The sequence below is a fragment of the Aedes albopictus genome, chromosome 2 (assembly GCF_035046485.1).
Source record: "Aedes albopictus strain Foshan chromosome 2, AalbF5, whole genome shotgun sequence".
In the NCBI taxonomy this organism is placed as follows: Eukaryota; Metazoa; Arthropoda; class Insecta; order Diptera; family Culicidae; genus Aedes; species Aedes albopictus.
Window position 1 is genome coordinate 261,954,787 of NC_085137.1, and position 23,579 is coordinate 261,978,365.

At 36.3% G+C, this 23,579-nt stretch overlaps 1 protein-coding gene across 2 annotated transcripts in view; it reads left to right on the top strand.

Annotated features, from left to right (window-relative positions):
* The first annotated feature begins 2,777 nt into the window (after positions 1 to 2,777).
* The window catches only part of LOC115254166 (homer protein homolog 2), a 31,326-nt gene continuing 10,524 nt past the window's right edge, over positions 2,778 to 23,579 (top strand). Inside the window, exons 1-7 of one of the 2 annotated variants that reach the window (XM_029872355.2) lie at positions 2,778 to 3,190; positions 6,243 to 6,399; positions 6,516 to 6,647; positions 6,746 to 6,937; positions 9,025 to 9,209; positions 9,281 to 9,359; positions 17,038 to 17,331. In XM_029872355.2, coding sequence (XP_029728215.2) covers positions 3,186 to 3,190; positions 6,243 to 6,399; positions 6,516 to 6,647; positions 6,746 to 6,937; positions 9,025 to 9,209; positions 9,281 to 9,359; positions 17,038 to 17,331 — 1,044 coding nt within the window. In that variant the 5' untranslated portion in view covers positions 2,778 to 3,185. Of the gene's footprint in view, positions 3,191 to 3,428; positions 3,603 to 6,242; positions 6,400 to 6,515; positions 6,648 to 6,745; positions 6,938 to 9,024; positions 9,210 to 9,280; positions 9,360 to 17,037; positions 17,332 to 23,579 lie in introns of those variants that run through there. The other variant, XM_062851649.1, reaches the window with a different exon arrangement.

Here is a 23,579-nt window from a genome sequence, read left to right on the forward strand (position 1 = left end):
CTGGTATCGTTTACATTGCCGCTAAAAATTTAGCTGCTAAATCTGGGACAATAAATTGTCCGACTGTGTTGGTACCGAACTATCGTAATGTAAACACTTCCCTATCTGCCAATAAAATTGGCGTGATGGCATAATTAGCTGACAATTCGTCTAGCAGACCGTTTACATGATACTAATTGTGTCGGACAATCTAATATTCTCATTATTGTCCACTAGTTTTAGCACCGAATTCAGAAGCTTCTGATTTTGTCATGCTAATTTTATTGTCTGCTAAAAAGTGTTTACATTGCGCTAAATTGACGCCAATACTGCTCGAAAATGAACTGTCGCGTAGAATTAGCAAATATGTAAGTTGCTGTGCAGTTGCCCTTGTTATTGTCGTCGCGGGTAAAACCCGAAGTATCCCCACACGCGACAATCGATTATGTAGATTTTTCTTGAAATCCATGCGTAAAACCGGACGTAGCAAATTCGGCGTGAGGTCTTGCAGAGTGGCGGAAGATTCTAAGAAAAAAGAGAGAGAGAGAGAGAGAGAGAGAGAGAGAGAGAGAGAGAGAGAGAGAGAGAGAGAGAGAGAGAGAGAGAGAGAGAGAGAGAGAGAGAGAGAGAGAGAGAGAGAGAGAGAGAGAGAGAGAGACTACCAAATATTTTTTCGGGAAAAGCTTTGTATTTCAAGTAATTGAAGTTTAGATGCATTTCGCCATACAAAATGAAATTGATTTACTCCTGCTGATCAACTGTGGCTGCGCTCAAAGCGGGTAGTTCATTAGATAAATGTGGAAAATCATCGTTTTCAACACCTTCAATTTGAATATTCTAGTCATTCTTCGGCTTTACCGGCTTAATGTTACGTCTGATTTGCTTTCATCTGAAGCAAACTTCATGCATATAATGATAGCATGAAGGCATTTTGCCCCACAAGTGAGTATTACTCCAGGATCCCCTATATTCGCAAATTGATGTTCTGCGGAGTTTCGTGAGGAGAATGCTCGGTTGCATGCTGTACCGCTAAGCTGAGACTATTCGAAGGTATTTCAAGCGGGAATGAACTCGGAATGAATGAAACACACATTTTCGATTTCACTGTTCGGTAATTTATTTTACGGTTTTTGAACCGTAAAATACCAAAATTAATGAGTTTTCAGCATATTCATACAACGTTACTGATGTTCAGTAATATTTTTTTGACATTTTACTAAATACGGCTACAGTTTGTGCCGAGGGTCCAGCAAAACTGAACATTTACTGAGTTCATCCAAATAAATATCAGTAAAAAACAGTACTGACTTTTCAGCACTGGTTCGTTTTTACTGAGTTTTCGTTAAAGTAAAATGTAAACAGTATAATCCGCGCGTGCTCCTAGCTGTCAAATGAGAAAAAAAGCTTTGATCATCAGAGCTATCGCCGTAAACCTGTCTTCACCGCATGATTTAACATTTTCAACACCGATTCCTGCATGTGCCCTTGCCGCTTGTTTTCTGAAGTATTCGGAAATCTACTGCACCAGAGAACTGGAATGGCCTCATTCGCTAGACAAATGTTCAGGGACTTTGTTAGTGCCAGTGTTACAACACAGCAAATTGTATACATTTTGCCGCATCTCCGGATAAAAACAATACTCGAGCACCGACTGGACTCTCGCACATGGAGCTTCGACCTGAGGCCATTCCGGTTCTGTCGGAGTTACTTCGTAGATTTTCAATACTTCCAAAAGCAGTCGGCAGGGGCACATGAATCGGAAGCACCTAAACTAAAATGCACAATGCATCGAAAGTAGGGCAGACCGGGAGGGAACAATAGTAGTTTACGCAACAAGGTGCAGAATGAAGATTTTTACAGCACGAGTTGTACACTTATCCAACGAGGCTTGCCGAGTTGGATAAGTACGACGAGTGCTGTAAAAATCGAGTTCTGCACCGAGATGCGTACAACGTTTTTTGCAATTTCATAAATTACCACTTGAGGATAGTTTTGAACAAAACTTTTTCATCAAACTGCACACTGATGTTCATAGCCATGTTTGAAGAAGTCTGGATCATAGCAGGTTATACTGTGCAGTTGTCACAATTTTCCAAACCTGCGTCCAGAAAGCATCAAGATGTTGATCAAAACTGAAAACAGTGCTGTAATGGTTCATTACGCAACGCAAATCAGTGCTGTAATGAACCATTACAGCACTGATAATTTGATGTGGGAAAGTAGGCCTTTTCCTGTCAGATTTGCATGAGGTAAAACAGCCTATTACGATGAGAAATTGCAAAAAAATATTTTCCGGAACTGAAAAACTCAGCAAGACCAATCCAATAAAATTTTAGAGTACCGAAAAAGACAGTAACATGTATATCAGATATTACTGACTACTTCAGTATTTGTTTGACAGATCGAAATTTTAAGTCTTACCGACTTTTCTGTATTCGCAATCGTTTACCGACTTAACTCTGCTGTTCAAAAACCCAGTAAAATTTTACCGACTTCGGTAATCAAATCTGAGTGGAAGTACACTCAAATGTGATACAGTATCCTTCCCGGCATCGGCGGGACATATTTACCTGACGAATCAAAAAGTGCGACCGAGTGGTATCCACCGGAGAATGCACCGATACATAAAAGTATGGAGGTGATCTTACTCGATTAGAAGCGGTAAGAAGGTCAGAGAAAAAAAAATGAGTACCTGACTTTGGTAACCACCTTTCTAACATAGGGAATAAACATGTCATAGTTGACAGCAAATGTAAGATTCGGCGCAGTAGTATCTGACAGCATATATATGAATAAGAATGGCAAACTAAATTGGAAAGATACATTATGTGAATCGATTCACATAAATGATAGCACCGGTGTATCATAAATGTGATAATCTGATGCATCATAGATTAAAACACAAAATAGTTGGAATCTATTTATATCGTAATAAGCAAAGCACAAACAGAACATATATCCATTCAGATACGTCAGTGAGCACAAAGTTGAAAGGCATCGACATAACAGATACCGCCACCTGCATCCATATAGATATTAGTGAGCTCCGTAAATGGGAGTGTGTACGGTAGCATCTGTCACATATTAAGAATAAATTTTTCATGAATACAGCTCGGATTGTGTGTGAAGACTGCCAAACAATAAATTACTGAAAATTCAACTTTTTTAAATGTGCAATTAAACGTCGCGTTTAACCTTTATTAGCTATGGGGTAAGCTATTGACTATTCAGTTTAGAATGTGTATTTTCATTGCCGATAGCGAATTGAAACTTTTTTATGAAACTACTTTTTAATCGCTCCACCCATTCTGCGTGAGAAGAAGAAAGGTTTAAAATGTGCATTACAAAAGTTGTCTTATTGAAAAGTACAAGCAAACAACTTTACAAGTAAATCTAAAGTACGATATATCATTTTCAGAATGATATACCCATGAAAAAAAAAAACTTGTGTTGTAGTACTGAATTCATACAACATCTTCCGTGATGCACCCATAATACGCACGACACTCAGTTTGCCTTAATCAATTGTATCGTAGAGAACAGTAAAAGCCTCCAGTATATTTTTGTACACATCATTTTTTCAATTTGTTCTCATTTATAAAGTGGAAAATTATGAATGAAAGGTACACTAGAGATAATTCCGAAAAGTATGAAGAATGAGTAAAACAAAAATAGTGTGCTCAGTGCTGTTTGAAACAAAATCAGTGAGCATATTTTATGAAACTAGGATGTGTAGATTTGCAAGCGAAAGTTATTAAAAGGGTTGTGAATTCATTACTTATCGCGAATGACAAGACTAATTGTACTTACTTGTGTTTAAGTTGAAAATTCGCTATTTTCAACATCCTTTCATCTATTGGAAGCTGCTTCAGTTCTGGGCTCTTTCTAAGTTGATGAAGGGATTTATAAATGCTTGCAAGGACTTGGCCAGGTGTGTGGAGCTGAATGGGTCTATGACATTGTAGATAGTAGCGACATCAGCAATGCCAATGGATATATACAACTTTGCAACTCCATCCAAGATTTGTGCAAGTATTCATGCTATGCTATGCTATGCTATTTATAAAGTGGAAAATTATGAATGAAAGGTACACTAGAGATAATTCCGAAAAGTATGAAGAATGAGTAAAACAAAAATAGTGTGCTCAGTGCTGTTTAAAACAAAATCAGTGAGCATATTTTATGAAACCAGGATGTGTAGATTTGCAAGCGAAAGTTATTAAAGGGGTTGTAAATTCATTACTTATCGCGAATGACAAGACTAATTGTACTTACTTGTGATTATGTGATAATAATAGGTTGACTTTGTGAATTTTCAGCAGTTTTGTTCTCTTTGCCCAAAATTGCTGAACCTTGGTCTTATATCTAATTCAGTTTGCCTGGGAAACATTTTGAGGCCAACTTTGAGTTCAACAGGTTTTAAAAAATACCCATGACGAAATTAATACAGCTACCAAAAAAAAACACAAAAATCCCTCTATGTAACAATGGGATGCATATATTCCATGCAATTAACACAAATCGAAAAGTGTCTGCTGTTTTCAAAATACATTTTAAATTAGTATGAGAATCTGGTTATGTATAAACCGCCACTATGCATAATTCAATGGACGGAATGAAAAAACAAAAATCGGCACCAACATTTCTAAGCGATGTAGCGTTCCAAGTAAACAGGGTCAAATATTTGTCAAGGAATACACTCAAAAGTTAACATATATTTAACAGTAGGGGGATTCACTTAACAGCGTAAACTAATTAAAATGATTAAACGTCGCGATCTTCAAGGCGATCTTCTGTTATTATCTTCGATAAATCATGCAACATTTCAGATAAGCAGAAAATCATGGCTTTTGCAGCAATTTAATCTGTGTCGTGTGTACCCCTAGTAATGAAAATTCGATCAAGTCTAACTAGATGTTTGAGTGTTGATTTGTAATTGGTCAAATATATGAGCCTGTGAGCTACAATCTTAAATGTTTTTGGAAATATTCTTTCTAGCCGGGGATTTAAAATATTTATAGCTGACGTATATACTAAGCAAAAACTCATTTTAGTTGTGCGTTTAAAACAAGGGGTGGGACACTCCAAAATCAACCACAACTAGTGAAAACGTATAAATAGTAAATATGTACTGTTGTTTTTAAACCATGAATCTATATAGCGCGTTATGACCCTATTTAAGTGTCATACATTGCAAGCTGCACTTGAGCATATTAAACTTTAATAGTAATAGTCTATTTTACGAAACGACAACAGTGTTGATATTGATACTAATGTCGAATTCGTTTTTGAACCTGGGTTGGAACTGGATTGGCGGAAAATGTGTAAACAAACAAACGTCAAACAAACTCAAACAAACTTTAGTACAAGCGAAACCGAAGTCGGGTTGGGGTTGAAGCTGTGATCTCATCCAGTTCCAACCCAGGTTGGAACTGAATCAAAAACGAATTCGACATAACAGGGGCTACGACGCAACCTTCTGTAAAATTTACTTTGATAAAATGAGCGATCAGCTGAACCGAAACGTCTCGTCTTCATGCTCTTCTTTTTGAAACTTGGTATGAAATTTCCATTGATTCCTAAAAGGCAAATTAATACGTTCAAACATGGTATTCGAATCGCATCAGTACTTTTTCCGAATTCAAGAAGAAAACGAATTCGGAAGAATAATGAATAAACTCGATACAACTAAAATGGTAAACAGTTCTAGTTCGACATTTTTGGTCGACCTCGAAGTGATGAAATTCGAAATAATTTACAATACAACAAACAGTCGTATCACTTGGAGCAAATTGTGATTTACATCGTCGAAGCATAATGGCGCAATGCTAATCACACTATAATGTTTTACCAAATTGCTAAATAGATGTCGGTAGTGAACAAACTTTGAACGGGAACCCAAACGATGCTACCGTATGGGCAAGCAATTTGCGAACTAGGGCATTGTGCCATCAATAATCTCACGCTCCCATATTCATCCTATTCGAAAACAAGCGATTACGGCACCGATTGATTCTGTGCTTTTGGTTTCCATGGGTGCTCATTTCTAACAAAAACTACAAAAATAAGAAACAAAACAAACAACGTTCCAATGCTTTGTTTTTCGTAGGATTAAAATGGGAGCCACATGCTTAATAAGGGATCCAATACCCTATAACCTTAAAATATGAACGATGGGAAGTTATGCTTATCTGTGGAATTTTAACATTGGTGTGTTTATTGCTCAAAAATTTTGACAAAAAAAAACTTCTTTTATTTCTTAGGGAACAACCAATATTCTCCTGCAATGCTCATGTTTTCCACATCGATCCCAAAACCAAAAGGACGTGGATAACAGCTAGCTCCAAAGCTATTTCTGTTAGCTTTTTCTATGACTCTTCCCGGAATCTCTATCGCATAATTAGTGTAGAAGGGAGTAAGGTAAGTTAATGCTCAGTTTAAATATATTTCAATATGAATACAGGGCTTGGCATGGGTTAAGTTACACTGACTGGATGCAAAATTTTCTCCATTTTTTTTCTGTATTCTGTTTTTAGGCGGTAATAAACTCGACTATAACCCCTAACATGACATTTACTCAAACATCACAAAAATTTGGTCAATGGAGTGACGTACGAGCAAATACCGTGTATGGATTGGGCTTTGCATCAGAGGCCGAGCTAGGAAAGGTGATTCTATAATGAAACACTTTCTAATATGAAATTATTTGAATAGAAATAAAAAATCACAGTTCTTTTCTTAACATTTATTGTTTTCCTATTTTCAGTTCATTGAGAAGTTTCAGGAGGTGAAAGAAGCAACTAAAAACGCACTCAACAAAGCATCCACCAATGGAAACTCAACGGTTACTTCCGCCAATGCATCCCCAGTTACGGCGCGCTCTTCAATGTCAAACAGTGACAGCTTTGACCCCAACAACGTTGATGCGCCGATTACCACCACTGGAAATGTGCCCACGGTAAGTCAAGTTTAGCTTAGCTTATGTCGAATCAGGTCCGCTTACACTGAAATTTGTTTGACGTTTGTTTACTTTTTTCGCCGATCCAGTTCCAACCCAGGTTCAAAAACGAATTCGACAAGACTCAATGGGAGTCTAATAACAGGGTGGGGCGGGGCAAGATGGGTCACCTAAGGACGGATCATCATAACTTTGTAAATACCTGAGACGAGACTCACTAAGACGGTCTTCTATTTCTCCACTTTGTTATTTTTTTCTTCTTCCTATCTGTGTTGACATTATGTTTTGGGCTGGTGGTTCAAACACGTACGTGACCGCATCACCTCACATGCAGTGTGACTGAATCCCATTCACGCACAAAATCATGTTGAGGTGAAATTTTGCATCGCCAACAATCGCCAAGCAAAGTAAACATTGGAATATTTTGTTTTCAATTAATTTTTGACAGTACAGGAGAAGAAAACACTGCTCGGAGTGAATTTTGGCTTCAGCATTTATCGCGGATAGCAATACTTTCCTCGTTTTAGGTAACGTAATCGAACGGGCTACAACTGACAGCTCAGTTGGGCTGCACTTGACGTTGCTTTTTTTCCTCTTCGAGAGTCTCGTCTTAGGTAAATACAAATCGTATTGGTTTGTATTCGTCCTCTACTCTTCAATACACTAATTGGCAATGCTATCATCAATAAAAAGTTCATTAAATACAAAATATGATGTTAAACAAGCAGTTTTAAAAAGTGACCGATTTTACGTCGTGAAAAAAGTGTGGGGCAAGGGTCACCTTTTAAGTAATTCACATTTTCTCAACGGAAAACGGCAATATAGAAGAATTGTTTCATATTCATATATGCTCCATATCCATACTGAGTAAACAAGAGCTAATAGTAAACATTTTATAAATTATAAATATTTGGAAAATAAAAAAAACTTTACTATTTGAGTGATCCTAAGACGACTTGAAAATCGATGTTTTCACTAAAAAATTATCATAATTTTATGTTATAATTTTAGGCGTTCATTCCGCTTCAAGAATACGCTCAATATTGAAGGTGACCCATCTTGCCCCGCAGTTGTTTATATAGAGATTATATGGAACTATTATTATTATTAATATATATTAAAGACACTTTACCACTTATGTGGCATTTGTGTCTGCATTATTATTATTATTATTATTATTATTATATGGAATGTATCGCATAAGGAACATGGCTAAAAAACGTTTTAGTTTTTATTTCCAATTAGAGTGAATAATTGTTCAATCAATACCCTAAACTTTTGTTTATTCATGCTGGTCACCTAACAAAATTATTAACATAATTAAAACATGAGTAATGCGCTCGAAAATGGCACTGGCCCATCTTGCCCCGCGACCCATCTTGCCCCGCCCTACCCTATATAAAGCCAAGCTATAAGATGATTGTGCGCCATAGAGCGACTTTATGGAATCCATTTTAATCATTATGAAACTTTTAAAGGCCGTTTCATAAGTTAGGCTTGGAAATCTTAAGTTTATTTGGCTGAATGTAAACACGAACCAGCACTTATACTTACTTCTTACTTTTTTGAACTTTGCACGCGATTTCCTCGATTGTCGGTTTTTGCACTTGAGGCATTTATGCGTCCATCGGCAGTATGATTGGTGTTAAACAATGTCACTCCAACATGATTTTGTGCGTGAGTGGGCTTCAATCTTGGGGCAAGACACTGTGCAAACGAGAGCAACTCTGAGAATTTTTGAGCAACTCTTTTTATCGATGATCGACAAAATCAATCTGTCGTCGTGGTGATTTTGTGTCGTGAGCGTTACCGAGAATTTCGTGATTTGTGTAGACAGACACAAATATAAACAGAAAATATAAATAAAATAAATATGAATAGATAAATAAATAGATAAGAAATGTAATGTACAATAGTGAAAAAAGATGCATATACTGTATCCAATGAACTTTTTATTAAAAGTTTTCTCAAGATATTGAAATCATAAGTACTGCTTGCTAAAATGTTTCGAATATTCTCTGTTACTCTTTTTTTGATTTAGAATTACATTGCTTTCTACATCAACATCATTTTCTTGCTTTTTTCAGACCATCAAAACTGAAAGCCCATCTCATCCCACAACGAACGATGCGCTCAACAATGCAAACCCTCTGACGAATGAACTGAAACAGATGTCCATCAACTCTTCCTCCAGCGATGGAATGACGACATCTTCTGCAGAACAACAGCTCAAATATGAAAACGAACGGTTAAAGTTGGCCCTAGCTCAAAGGTTAGTAAAAATCAAAAAGTAATCAAAAAATGGCTAAAACAAATATTTATTCTATCGTGTCCTTTTTTTAGTTCTGCAAACGCTAAAAAGTGGGAAATCGAGCTGGCTACTCTAAAAAGTAACAATCTACGCCTAACAAGCGCTTTACAGGTAAATGAAACATAGAGGCACAGTATAATTCAACAATATTTTCTTCAAGATGAAACATCAGAGAATACAAATATGGCTGCCACAATGGCCGACTTGAACGCTTATTCACGTTTTTAAGAGCACTAATCTTGAAAATTCATAGACTAATGCGCCTGATTAGGATTATCTGCCTGTTTTTGCAAGTAAGCAACGCCAGGATAAATTCAGAGTAGTGTGATGCTTCGTTTGTCAGATTTGTGGCTCTAATGTTTCTATGCAAAACAGAAACAGGAATTTTTGATGTTTCACCTTGAAATTATAAAATTTTGTAGAACATGGTCACGTGCCTATAGGATGCACATATGGTATGAAAAGGGTGGCACAATGAAATTGCATCCCGGAAAATAACGTATAACTTTTGATTGCATGCATCAACATGGCTGCTTTTTCAACTAGCATTCAATTTAGATGATGCCATCAAAATTCCATCGGAATCGGTTAAGTATTGATGGAGATATCTCCGACGTAATAAATTTAGATTTTGGGAATTTTGTACAACAATAAAAGAAAACAAATGGAGTCGACCTGGTGTGATAGCTAGAACACTTGACTATCACGCCGAGGACCTGGGATCGAATTCCACTCCTACTTACCGATTTTGGCAACGCCTCATTTTCACCAGGTGTTGCCAAAATCGGTAAGAAGATGTATTGTATTGTGACATTCAAAGTTTTCTAACTTTGAAAGTGTTAAGCCAAAATGGCTCAAATTTCGATTGAAAACATGTTATTACATTAGGTTAACAATGTCAAATATTTATTAAGAATCACAGCAGCATTGACTATAGTCAAAATAAAATTGTTCAAAAGTGCCTTAAACTTACTCTGAAACGGTTTGAATTTGGAATTCTAGAAAAATAACAACTCACCTAATTATTCTGATGAAAATTGTATCACTTACTATTTATTACGTTGAAAACTCAGAGTCAAATTTTCAAACGTTTTGACAAACTAACAGTAGGGGAGACTGAGGAGACTTAATCCCTGGGGAGACTTGTTCCCCCCATATTTTCTTAGAATCAAAAACTGTTTTCTTCTGTTTAGCATATTTTTTCCAAAACTACTCCTGGACAAACGACTATGTTTGTGCTACAAGTGATTTCGATTGTACATTACATTATTCTTTAACGGCTTATGGTTTGTTTTCGGTGCTTCAGGAATCTTATGAGCGATTCAGAAAAATCTCAATAACTTTGTGAAAATCGAATCAAATTAAGTTAAAATTTTACAGCACATAGTTTAAATAAAATACTATCAAACGTATTTATCCAATTAAGGCTGTTATAAACAATTTTAAATTAATGCAGCGTAGTATACACAGCAGTGATATGGGGAGACTTAGACTTCATCCCTCGAGGATTACACACACATTATGTATGTGAAAAATAAAATTCCATTCGGAAGCCTTAATTTACTTGGAGTTCTGGTATATTCACCGATAAAATGTGTCGGATATTCATTATTTTGGTACAAACCATGAAAAGGGGCATCAAGTCTCCCCATTTTGAAAATACGGCATATCCTTAAAAAATTAAAGAAATCTTAAAATTTCAAATACACCATATTCATCGAAAATACAAGAAAACTTGAAAAGAAAACGAATAGGAAGCCTCTGGAATTATTTTCCCTTTGAATAAACCATGTGCTCAAAGGAGGATTAAGTGTCACCCATTTTTGAAAAATACATCATAAGACATGCCTCCACAAAAAACAGTTTTGAAAACTTTAACAGTAGTTTAAAAGCCTTTTGTTGTATATAAACTTGCAATGGATGTTTACGTGCCATTCTGTACGGATCTAGTTTTGTGTTTTCCTTTAAATTACAGGTAAATGAAGCAAAAGAGATCAAGTCTACCCAGTAGAGTGGGTCAACGTTGTATGGAGAAAATTTAAATTTGGTCGCATCAACCCAGAACAAAGCTTTTTCAATCTGTATTAGCGTCCAAAACAACTGTGCAAAATTTGGAAGCGATTGGTTGCGTCCCCATATAGCCAAGGATATGCCGAAAAACTATGCCGATGACCGCAAAGTGATCCAACGCTTGTGAAAAAAGTTATTCGCTTGGTAACTTAGGCCAAAAATTGAGATTTTATTATTGATGTTATTCCTTTACAAGTTAAATGTTAAGCACCACCGAGCACTTTGCGGTCTTTGGCAAAGTGTTTCGGCATATCTTAGGCTACACTTCAACAATTTCAACAATTAATCATACAATTTTTTCCGATGTTAGTGATCATTTGTTAGTCTTGTCTGAATATAAAATGTCTGTCGAAACGAATCGTGTGACGTTTACCAAAAATATCGTTAACCGTTCTCAAGTACAATATGAGTTTAGAGCTTACTTGCAAAGCATACATGTTATAGATAATGTTAATACGTGTTTAGAAGGTATAATGTATAAGTACAATGAAATTCTTGCTAATAACACAGTCACTGTTACTAAAACTGCTAAATTAAAAGGTAGTCATTGCCCGTGGATGAACTTTGAAATTTGGTCTTTGATAAAAATTAAAAATAATTATTTAAAAAGACACCGCAACAACCCTTCAGATTCACGAACTACCGAATTGTTAAGACATGTATCCAAAAAAGTTGATATTCTAAAAAAGAAAACAAAGAAAAGGTATTATGAAAATTTACTAAACAGCACTTGCCGTTCTAAACTTTGGAAAAATATAAATGCTCTTTTCGGTACATCTACCAAATCTTCTCAATCAAATTTGGTTATCAATGGTGTGCAAACAAATAGCACAATTGAAACATGTGAAGCCTTAAATGAACATTTCTCTACCATAGGCAGTTTATTAGCAAACAACATTGTAACTTCTAATGTAAATCCTTTAACAACAGTGCGTTCAGTTTCGGAAACAATTTTTGTACAACCTGCTTCTGCTGATGAGGTTGTAATGTTGATCAAGGATTTGAAAAATCCTGGCCCTGATAACTTACCAACAATCGCAATTAAAGACAACGTAGACGTATTTTCAACAATTTTAACCGAATCATTCAACAAAATTATTGATTCAGGTAGATATCCACAATGCCTTAAGATTGCAAAAGTTGTTCCCATTTTTAAAAGTGGTGTTCCTAGTAAACCAGATAATTATCGGCCTATTTCTACACTTTCCGTCTTTAACAAGATTTTTGAGAAACTTTTAATGAATAGAATGGTAAACTTCCTCGAACGGCATAATGTAATTTACAACTTGCAGTACGGTTCTAGAAATGGAAGCAGCACAACTGTAGCTATTACTGAGCTTGAAGATAGTATAATAAATGATATTGACTCTAAAAAACATGTTGGGGCTCTGTTTATAGATTTGAAAAAGGCGTTTGATACGCTGAATCACGATATTTTGCTGGCAAAGTTAGATCGTTATGGAATAAGAGGTTCCGCTAATGAGGTAATTCGTAGCTATTTACAAAATCGGCAACAGTTTGTATCTATCGATGGTGAAAGAAGTTCACTAATGCATATCCATACGGGGGTTCCTCAAGGTAGTAATATCGGGCCGTTGCTTTTCTTACTTTACATAAATGATATATGCAGAATTGGCCTCAAAGGAACTGCAAGGCTTTTTGCGGATGACACTGCCTTATTTTATCCAAATAGCAATCCTCACACTATTATTACTGATATAAACCTTGACTTAGAGAAGCTTCACTGTTATTTCACATGTAATTTATTATCTTTAAATTTAACCAAAACAAAATTCATGATATTTCATTCTGCGAGGAAAACTCTACCCCAACTAATGAGCCCAAAACTAGGATCAGATGAAATAGAGCAAGTTTCTGTTTTTAAATATTTAGGTGTACATTTAGATAGTATCTTGTCGTGGGATGGCCACATTAAACATGTCTGTAATAAAATCTCACCTTTGTGTGGTGTACTGAGAAGAGTTCGTAGTTTTATTCCAACTAAAATTCTTTTGAAATTTTATCATGCACATATTCATTCAAGGCTAAGCTACTTGATTATCGCTTGGGGTCGTGCATGCAAATCAAAACTAAAGAAGCTGCAAATATTACAGAACAGGTGTTTAAAGATAATGTTCAAACTACCCCACCTTTACCCTACAGTTCAGTTATATACAAACTTACCTCACCAAATTTTACCAATTAGTGCAATTTGTGAACTTCAAACTCTATCACTAATTCATGATGTTATTAATAATCCTACAACTCATCATAATCTGGTACTGCAAGAAACTTCAAGATTTTACAATACAAGGCGAGTCAACAATTTACTCCGGTTAAGAGCATCTTCGTGTTTCGGTCAAAGGCGGTTTTCTATTATAGGCCCATCCAAGTATAACATACTTCCCCGTGAAATACAGTCCATAAGAAATCGTAATAATTTCAAAAACAGCGTTAAGCGATATTTGAGAGACAATGTTCGTACATTCCTATTATAAATGTTTATATTAATCGTCAGTAAGCTACTTTTAGATAATTTTTAATAATTAAGTTCTGGTGTTTCCTTAAAAGGACTTGTCGTCCACTGGAAACACCTCTTCAGTTAATATTTTTAAATTCCAATATCATTCTCCTTATTGTATTTGATGTCAAAATTCTAAGCAACAATTTAGTAATTTGTTTGTTTTGATTTTTGTTGCCAGTTTGCTTAGATCCTTTTAGAGAAAAAAAAAACAATTTAGTAGAAAAATGCAAAAAAGCACGTTTTCCCATAGTATACTAAATTCTATACAAATTTCAATCGCAATGCGGAATACGGAGACGTAACCAATAGCTCCCAAGTTTTGCACAGTTGTTTAGGTCGCCAAAAGGAATCGAAAAAGCTTTGTTCCAAAAAATCAGCTTTGTTGACCCAGTCTACTACCCACACGGAGAAATCAAACTACCTAATTTTTGGGTCGATTTTACTCAAAGCTGAGTATATCGAATAAACTAGTTACCCAAAATTAGGTTGTTTTCCCTTTTTTCCTCACCGATGTTGTCAAAAACAAACAGAGATGCATCTACCCAATGGGGGTCCTTGAGCCCAATAAGCCAATTTTGGGTAAATGCAGGTTTACTCAAATTTGGGTTGAATGAGGGGGGGTCTTGGGTTGAATATACCTACTCTTAAGTAAATGTTTTTGCTGGAGGTGAAGGCAATTTACCTAGTGTGAGTTTAATCGATTTACTCAAATTTGGCTTATTGGGCCGAACTAAGGGGTTGCGTCAAAAGAACTCAATTTTGCGTAGTTTGGCGGTTCCGTGCAGTCTCCCCTAACGTTAAAGCTTCTTCTTCTTCTTTCTGACTGCTCAGCTGTCAAGCTATAGAGCATTAGGGATGGCACATCTGTATTAGCTATAACGCCAGCGATGAACGTTAAAGCTTAAACCACTTTCAGGATGCATAATATATTGTTGCAGCATATTTATTGCACCCATAAACAACTACAAATGCTCCATAGAAAATCAAAAAGCGCTCCATGAAGTATGAACATATGTGCCATAAAAATGTGTAAGGCCTGTAGTACACAGGGTCAAATATTTGACAAGGAAAGAACTCAAGAAACAACATCAGTTTGACACTAATGAAAATCGATTGAGTCAAACAAGATGTTTGAGCATTGGTTTCTTTTTGGACAAATACAGTGAGGATTCGTTCGTTGGGTCACGACTGCGCCCCGATTAGCGAATTAACGAGCCGCCAACAAACGAATCGGGACTGTATTGACCCCAACATCTTACTAGGGTTAAAAGTGGAATTTGTGTCAATTAATAATAATAAAACTCTTTATAATAAAATATAAATGCTCCATAAACAATGGAAATGCTCCATAAAAAAAAAACAAAATTGTACCCATAGTACATTGAATATTGCTCCATAAAAAATAAATTGCACCATAAAAAAGGAAATTACACCATATAAAATAGATGATTGCTCCATTATTATCATCAAACGACACCATATAAAATATTAACTGCTCCATGAAAAATTGAAAAATCTCCATGGATGGCAAATTCTGGCGTTCGATTTGAATAGGTCGTATGTTTGCTGTGATTCCTATGCTGATAGGACCTATTCAAATCGAACAACCAGAATTGTTTTAATTTAGTTTTTTCAGTGCTAAATTGCTTCACATAATGGTGCAGATGATTAAAGTTATTTTATGTTGTACCGGTATATTTTCTATAAAGTATGGAATGCTTTAAACATTTTATGGAACATGTTTATTCTTTATGGAGCGCCTTTTGATTTTCTATGGAGCTTTAGCAATTTGTTGTGATCACAATAACCTTTTGCCGTTAAAAAATCAGCCATTTTGATGCTTGCATTCCAAAATTATACCCAAGAAATATAATCTATATTTTCCGTGATGCAATTTGAGTGGAGACACCCTTTAATCCTCAGTCAAAAGATGTGTAATCGAATTGTACTTTTTCTGGTTTATTTTAAGGGGTCGTTTACCAATCCTGTAATGCTTTAGAAGAGAAGGGGCTTGAAAAACTTTAAACGATTTTAAAAATAATAATTGGGTATCTATATTGTTTTCTTCTTGGCGTAACCTTTCCACTGAAATATAGGAACGTGCTTGGTGGTCTAGTGGTAGTGGCTACCGCTTCTGATTCGTATACAGAAGGTCCAGGGTTCAATACCTGGGCCGTCCCTTTCCTCCTAGTGTGTATCTTTCTATACCCTTTCTCCCTCCTCTCTACATATACAACTCATGTATATTCACATGTTCATAGCCATCGCTAAAACAGAAACGGGTTGAAAAAGCCGTTTCGCTTCCTTCCAAACTTTCATAGCACAGTGTCAATCTATTGTCGCGCTTATCTTTTATTAGAGTCCTGCGGCTGTCGTACGCCCGCGAGATCCACAGCCTCAATGACAGTCGCAAGGCAAAACAAAAGAAAACATGTTCCCGCCCAAAACAAAAGCACGTGGGTTTCGCGAAGTGACAGATGTTTTCGAATGTATTTGTGATGAACGACAAGAGTGGCTCAGTAAAATGAGTGTGCTTGCTGTCAAACCCCATACAATGGAATAAAATACATTTAGAATCTGATGACGCTTTTATGATTAGTAACTGTCGCGCTTATATCGGAAGCGAGAGGAAGGTAATCGCCATTTTCTGATTTTTCTTGAGAGGCATAATATCATGTAACGCCTAAGAGTTATGCAATCATGCGACCTGTACCGCACAACCTCAGAATAATAAAACACTCTATTCCATCAACTTACGCCTGGCATCCACGCACCAATGTGTGAACCCTCTGCCAACCATATCCCACCAATACTCAGACATCCACATGGATTAGTGCAGACGATCTGCTGTGGATACAACATCACTTCCTTCCACTTCCCCACATTGACCTGCAACCTGACGTAACAAGCGCCATTGTCGACTAAAATAGAAGATCACCAACACTCACACACTGAAGATGCTTGCTAATCCCCAGCAGATATCTCATTGGTTGTTTGTGTTAGTGTAGCTGGTCTGGCGATACTAGAGTAGCATCCATGAACGGTCAATCAAGCTCACGCTCATGCTGGGCGTAACCTTTCCACTGAAATGGTCCAGGATTACGATTTACGAGTAAAGATGATCAAGATCCTAGACCATTATGCAGTGCAACAACGAAGTTGTCATAACTCTAATGCTTTTGTATTACAAATCAGGAATCCACCGCTAACGTAGATGAATGGAAACGCCAGCTGCATTCCTACAAAGAAGAAAACCAACGGCTGAAGATTCGTTACCAGGAGCTCGAGCAAACGAAAAGTGGCAGCACAACAGGCGGCACAGCGGCCGCGACATCATCTGCCGGAACCACAGAAATGGCAGATGAACTACGCCGCGAGATAGCGCTGCTGAAAAGTCGAATTGAAGATTTGGAAAAGGAACTAATGAATCAGGAAATCGAACTGAAGGCTGCCAATAAGAGCTTAAAGGACAAACAGAATGATCCAACGGTAAGATCTATATTTGCGACTCACGCTATACAATACTCAAGAAGCCACTATTGCGGACTTCACTCCAAATTGGACAGAAAAAAAAGTGTACAAACACCTTTGAAGTATGATTACGATTGCTGCAACATAGAACCACATCGGATCGAGTTGGGGTCTTCAGTGGACAAATGCACCGAAGACGCCTCAGCAAATGTGCATTATTAACACATTTTAGGCGAATCGTAAATAGTATGATAGTCCAATGTGGGGTGATATCTGCAATATATGAACTTGACGTCATCAAGAAATCGCTTTCTTTCTCACCTACGCGAAATTAGAAAACAACAGGACCAATACCTGTCAAATTAGATAGGACCTGGTCCGGTTGTTTTAAAACTCTCTGAAAGAATGAAGGAGATAGAACTTTGCCGTGAGTTGGTCTATAGGACTTTTCTTGTTCCCGAGGGATCAAGTCTCCTCAGTCTCCCGACTGTTCACACCAAATTAACTACGGCAAGCAAACTTCCGAATCATCCGCGCATATTTCGCGCCGACTCACGAACCTCCGGTAAGCGCATTTTCGAATCTTTCGCGCTCTTTTACACACATTGTTTACATTTCGCACCGACTAACCAGCTCCCGGTAGGCGAACTTTCGAATCTTCCGCGCACACTGTTTATTTTTCGCGGGTCATTTATTGATGATGATAATGATGATGATGATTGTCATTGGCGGAGGCAAAGGGGGGCAAGGGAGGGCACTTGACCCCCCTAACTCCAAATTTCCGTTTAGATATTGTTGGGCCGCCACCAAACCGGACTTCGCACAATCAAGTCGCGACGCGACCCAACTCGCGACGTTTTTTAATCATGTCAAAAGTAATTGTGCACTAAAAATGGTGCAGATACTACCCAAGTAACCACGGTACTGAAGCCTTATTGCATGCAGATATAAGGTGTATTTAGAGCAATCATTACTTTACATGAACACTTAAGGTTGATTTAAAGTGGAAATGGCAATTATGCGACTGAATTAAGATTATACCAGTATTGCCAGTATTTGATAAAATTGCCCATTTCCACTTTAAATCAACCTTAAGTTTGCATGTAAAGTAATTATTGCTCTAAATACACCGTATATCTGCATGCAATACCCAAGTAACCACAGTGCTGAAGCCTTATTGCATGCAGATATACGGTGTATTTAGTGCAATCATTACTTTACATGCAAATTTAAGGTTGATTTAAAGTGGAAGTGGGCAATTATAGAATCAAATTAAGATTATACTGGTATAATCGTGAAGCAGTCGCATAATTGCCCATTTCCACTTTAAATCAACTTTAAGTTTGCATGTAAAGTAATGATTGCTCTAAGTACACCGTATATCTGCATGCAATAAGGCTTCAGCACCGTGGTTACTTGGGTAAGGCTTCAGCACCGTGGTTACTTGGGTAGTGCGCATCCTTCCCGTTGTTGTCAGCAACACAGCGCACTAGATGCGAAACAGTTGCGACACTTGTGGACCAAGAAAATGGCAATTTTTGATTGAATGTCGATCTTGATTCCAACCGGATAGACAATACGCCAAAAAATGTTTCAGAAAAACTAATCAAATGAATAGAATCAATTTGGCGCCAGCAAAGTTTACTAGATACACCAAAAAATGTTTCAGAAAAATTAACAAAATAAATAGAATCAATTTGGCGCCAGCAAATTTCACTAGATACGCCAAAAAATGTTTCAGAAAAGTTAACAAAATAAATAGAATCAATTTGGCGCCAGCAAATTTTACTAGATACGCCAAAAAATGTTTCAAAAAAGTTAACAAAATAAATAGAATCAATTTGGCGCCAGCAAATTTCACTAGATACGCCAAAAAATGTTTCAAAAAAGTTAACAAAATAAATAGAATCAATTTGGCGCCAGCAAATTTTACTAGATACGCTAAAAAATATTTCAGAAAAATTAACAAAATAAATAGAATCAATTTGGCGCCAGTAAATTTCACTAGATACGCCAAAAAATGTTTCAAAAAAGTTAACAAAATAAATAGAATCAATTTGGCGCCAGCAAATTTCACTAGATACGCCAAAAAATGTTTCATAAAAATTAACGAAATAAATAAAATCAATTTGGCGCCAGCAAATTTTACTAGATACGATAAAAATGTTTCAGAAAAATTAACAAAATGAATAGAATCAATTTGGCGCCAGCAAATTTCACTAGATACGCCAAAAAATGTTTCAGAAAAGTTAACAAAATAAATAGAATCAATTTGGCGCCAGCAAATTTTACTAGATACAAAATAAATAGACTCAATTTAGCGATTTCTTAAAAATGCCGTTTTGAGATTTCTTAAAAATGCCGTTCCGGCAGACATTTCTGAAACTGTAAATCTTGTAGGATTACATCTAGAAATTCTATCAGAACATTCTCTAGAAATTTCTGCAGGAGACCCTTCACAGATTCTTTCAGCGATTTCTGTATGAATTTTTCTATGGAGTTTTTTTTTCTCCAGAGATTCTTTCAGGTATTCGGGTGGGTCGGGATGGTTGGGGGGTGGATTGATACCATCAAGAATTGCTCCAGAGATTCCCTCAGACATTTCTTCCAAAATTCCTCCACGAGTTATTTTTCTAGCAGTTCCTCGAGGGATTTCTCCAAAGTTTCTTTAGGTATTCATACAAAGACTGCTTCATAAATTCATTTTAGGATTTATTCAGACCTTTCTTTAGGAAATCTTCAGGAGTTTTTACAGAGCTTTATTCCTTGGCATTTGTTCAAGGAATTTTTCTAGGGGTACCTGCAGAGGGTTCTTCAGTTCTTCCAGGCATTTTCTAGAGTTTCCTTCAAAATATTCTTTACCTTCATAAATTTTCAAAGCGATTCCTTGAAGAATTCCATCAGGGCTTTTAGAAATTGTACAAAAAATTCTTCAAAGCATTTCTCCTGAGGTATTTCCACAAGTTCTTTCAGGAATTACTTCAGAAATTTCTCCAGGGACCAAAAAATGTTTCAGAAAAATTAACTAAATAAACAGAATCAATTTGGCGCCAGCAAATTTCACTTGATACGCCAAAAAATGTTTCAGAAAAATTAACAAAATAAATAGAATCAATTTGGCGCCAGCAAATTTCACTAGATACGCCAAAAAATGTTTCAGAAATATTAACAAAATAAATAGAATCAATTTGGCGCCAGCAAATTTCACTAGATACGCCAAAAAATGTTTCAGAAAAATTAACAAAATAAATAGAATCAATTTGGCGTCAGCAAATTTTACTAGATACGCCAAAAAATGTTTCAGAAAAATTAACAAAATAAATAGACTCAATTTGGCGATTTCTTAAAAATGCCGTTTTGAGATTTCTTAAAAATGCCGTTCCGGCAGACATTTCTTTACAGTTTCTTGTAGGATTACACCTAGAAATTCTATCAGAACATTCTCTAGAGATTTCTGCAGGAGACCCTTCACAGATTCCTTCAGCGATTCCTGTATGATTTTTTCTATGGAGATTTTTTTTTCTCCAGAGATTCTTTCAGGTATTCGGGTGGGTCGGGATGGTTGGGGGGTGGATTGATACCATCAAGAATTGCTCCAGAGATTCCCTCAGGCATTTCTTCCAAAATTCCTCCACGAGTTATTTTTCTAGCAGTTCCTCGAGGGATTTCTCCAAAGTTTCTTTAGGTATTCATACAAAGACTGCTTCATAAATTCATTTTAGGATTTATTCAGACCTTTCTTTAGGAAATCTTCAGGAGTTTTTACAGAGCTTTCTTCCTTGGCATTTGTTCAAGGAATATTTCTAGGGGTACCTGCAGAGGGTTCTTCAGTTCTTCCAGGCATTTTCTAGAGTTTTCTTCAAAATATTCTTTACCTTCATAAATTTTCAAAGCGATTCCTTGAAGAATTCCATCAGGGCTTTTAGAAATTGTACAAAAAATTCTCCTGAAAATTTCTCCTGAGGTATTTCCACAAGTTCTTTCAGGAATTACTTCAGAAATTTCTCCAGGGATTTCTTCAGAAATCCATCAAAAATGTCCTTTTTGGAGGAAACTCCTCCAGAAATTCCTTAAGAAATATCTTCAGAAATTTCTTCATAAACTCCACCAAAAGTGTTTCCTTGGAATTATTTCCAGAATTCCTCCAGTAGTTTATCATGTTTTTTTTTAGGAATTCCTACAAAGATATCTCAGGGAATTCCTTCAGGTCCCCCAACGATTATTTCAGGAATTTTTGTCCTTTCATATTTTTTCGAAAACTTTTTCTAGGAATCTCCACTGGTATCTTCTGAAGTTCTTTCATGGATTCAGAAATCCTTAAGCAAGATTCCTTAAGAAATTCTAGAACTCCTCCAGTCTTTTTTTGTGAAATTTGTGGATGAACTGCTGAAAAAAAATGTCTGGAGGAATCTTTGTATGAGTCACAGGAGATATTTCTTATGGAATCGCAGGAACAATTTTAAAAAGAACCATTGTAGGGATTTTTACAAGAATCCCTGAAGGAATTTCTCAAGGATATGCTGGAGGAACTCTTGGAGGAATTTCCGCAGGATTTTTAAAGGTATTTCTAGGAGAATTTTACGAAGAAAAATCCAAGGAACAACTTTTACTGATATTCCTAAAGAAATCCTTAAAACACTGAAAGAGTCTCTGGAGATATTTCCGAAAAAAAATCCCTGAAGAAATTTCAAAAGGAATCCATGGAGGAATTACTAAGAGAATGCATGAAGTAATTTTTGAAAAAATGTCCAGTCTAATTTCAGTAAAAATCCCTGAAGGTATTTTTGAAGGAATTCCAGGAAAAGTCCTGAATGAATCTCAGGAGGAATATCTGAAGAAATTTCTGAAGGAATAATAATGAAAACTTCCTGGAAAACGCTTGGTGGAACTTCAAGAAGAATTTATTGAGACACTCTAGAAGAGTTCTTGAAGAAATCCTTCAATAGAGTACCAGGAGGATGTTTTTTATATTCCTGGAGAAAGCCGAAAAATCTCATGAAAAATTTCCAATTGAATTTCTGTTGAAATGGCAAGTAAATATTTCTGGAAATTTTCTGAATCCGTGGAAAATTTTCTAAAGGTATCCTTGGAGGAAACGCTGGAAGAACTTCAGAAGAAATATACAGAGAAATTCTGGAACGCAAGAAGCTCTGTATGAATTTCTGCATCAATTCCCGCTAGAATCACTGGAGTTAGTAATGCAAGAATCTCTGCGGGAATTCTTGTTCGTTTTTCTGGATGAACCCCTGAAGTAATTTCTGGAGACTTTACTGCGGATGTTTCCAATGGAATCCTTGGGGAAATTCCCGAGGAAATCTCTGGAGGAGTTCGTAAAGAAATCCTGTATGAGTTCCTGTAGGAATCACTAGAATATTTTCTGAAAATAAAAATCGCTAGCTGAAAGAATTTCTGAAACAATCTTTAAAAGGACTTCAGAATGCGAAGATGAACCAGCCTAGGGCTGGAAATCTCAATAATAAAAAAAATTAAAACTTCTGGATTCGCTGGACAAACTTCTGATTCCTTCGGAGGGATTTTCTAAAAGATTTTCTAAAGTCTTCTATCTGAAGTAATCCCAGGCGAAGTTTCAGAAGGAATCCATGGAAAATTTCCTAAACAAATTCTTGGATAAATTTCTGAAGAAGTTTTTAAGGGCATATCTGAAGGAAGCCCTGGAGAAATTTCTTAATGATTCCATTCAGCTAGAACAATTTTTGAAAAGGTCCTTTTATTTTTTATGAATGAATCCTGGAGTAGTTTCTGAAGTTCCATAGTGCAGTTTTGTAAGAAATCCATAGAAGGTTTTCTAAAAAATCTCTGGAGAGATTTCTGAAAGAATCCCTGGAAAAATTTCTAGAGGAAACTTTGGTGGAAATGTATTATGAATCTCGAAAAAAATAAAGGGAACTCAGAAGGATGTTCTGAAGAAATTCTTCGTGAAATTTCTGAAAGAAATTACTTGAACTATGTTTGAAGTAATCCGTGGATGATTGTCCGAAAGAATCTCAGGAGAGATTTTTGAAAGAATCCATGGAGCATTTTTTTTCGGAAGCTTATGGAGCTCTGGAGGAATTTCTGTAGCAGTTCATGGATGATTTTTAAAAGAATCCCCGGAGAACCTTCTGAAAGAATCCGTGCAAGATTTTTTGAAAGAAATCATTAGAGGATTTTCTAAAGCAATCCGTGGAAAAATTTCGAATGGAATCCATGGAAGGATTTATGGCAGAGTTCTTTGTTTTTTTAGTTCTTAATTTTTGGATGAATCT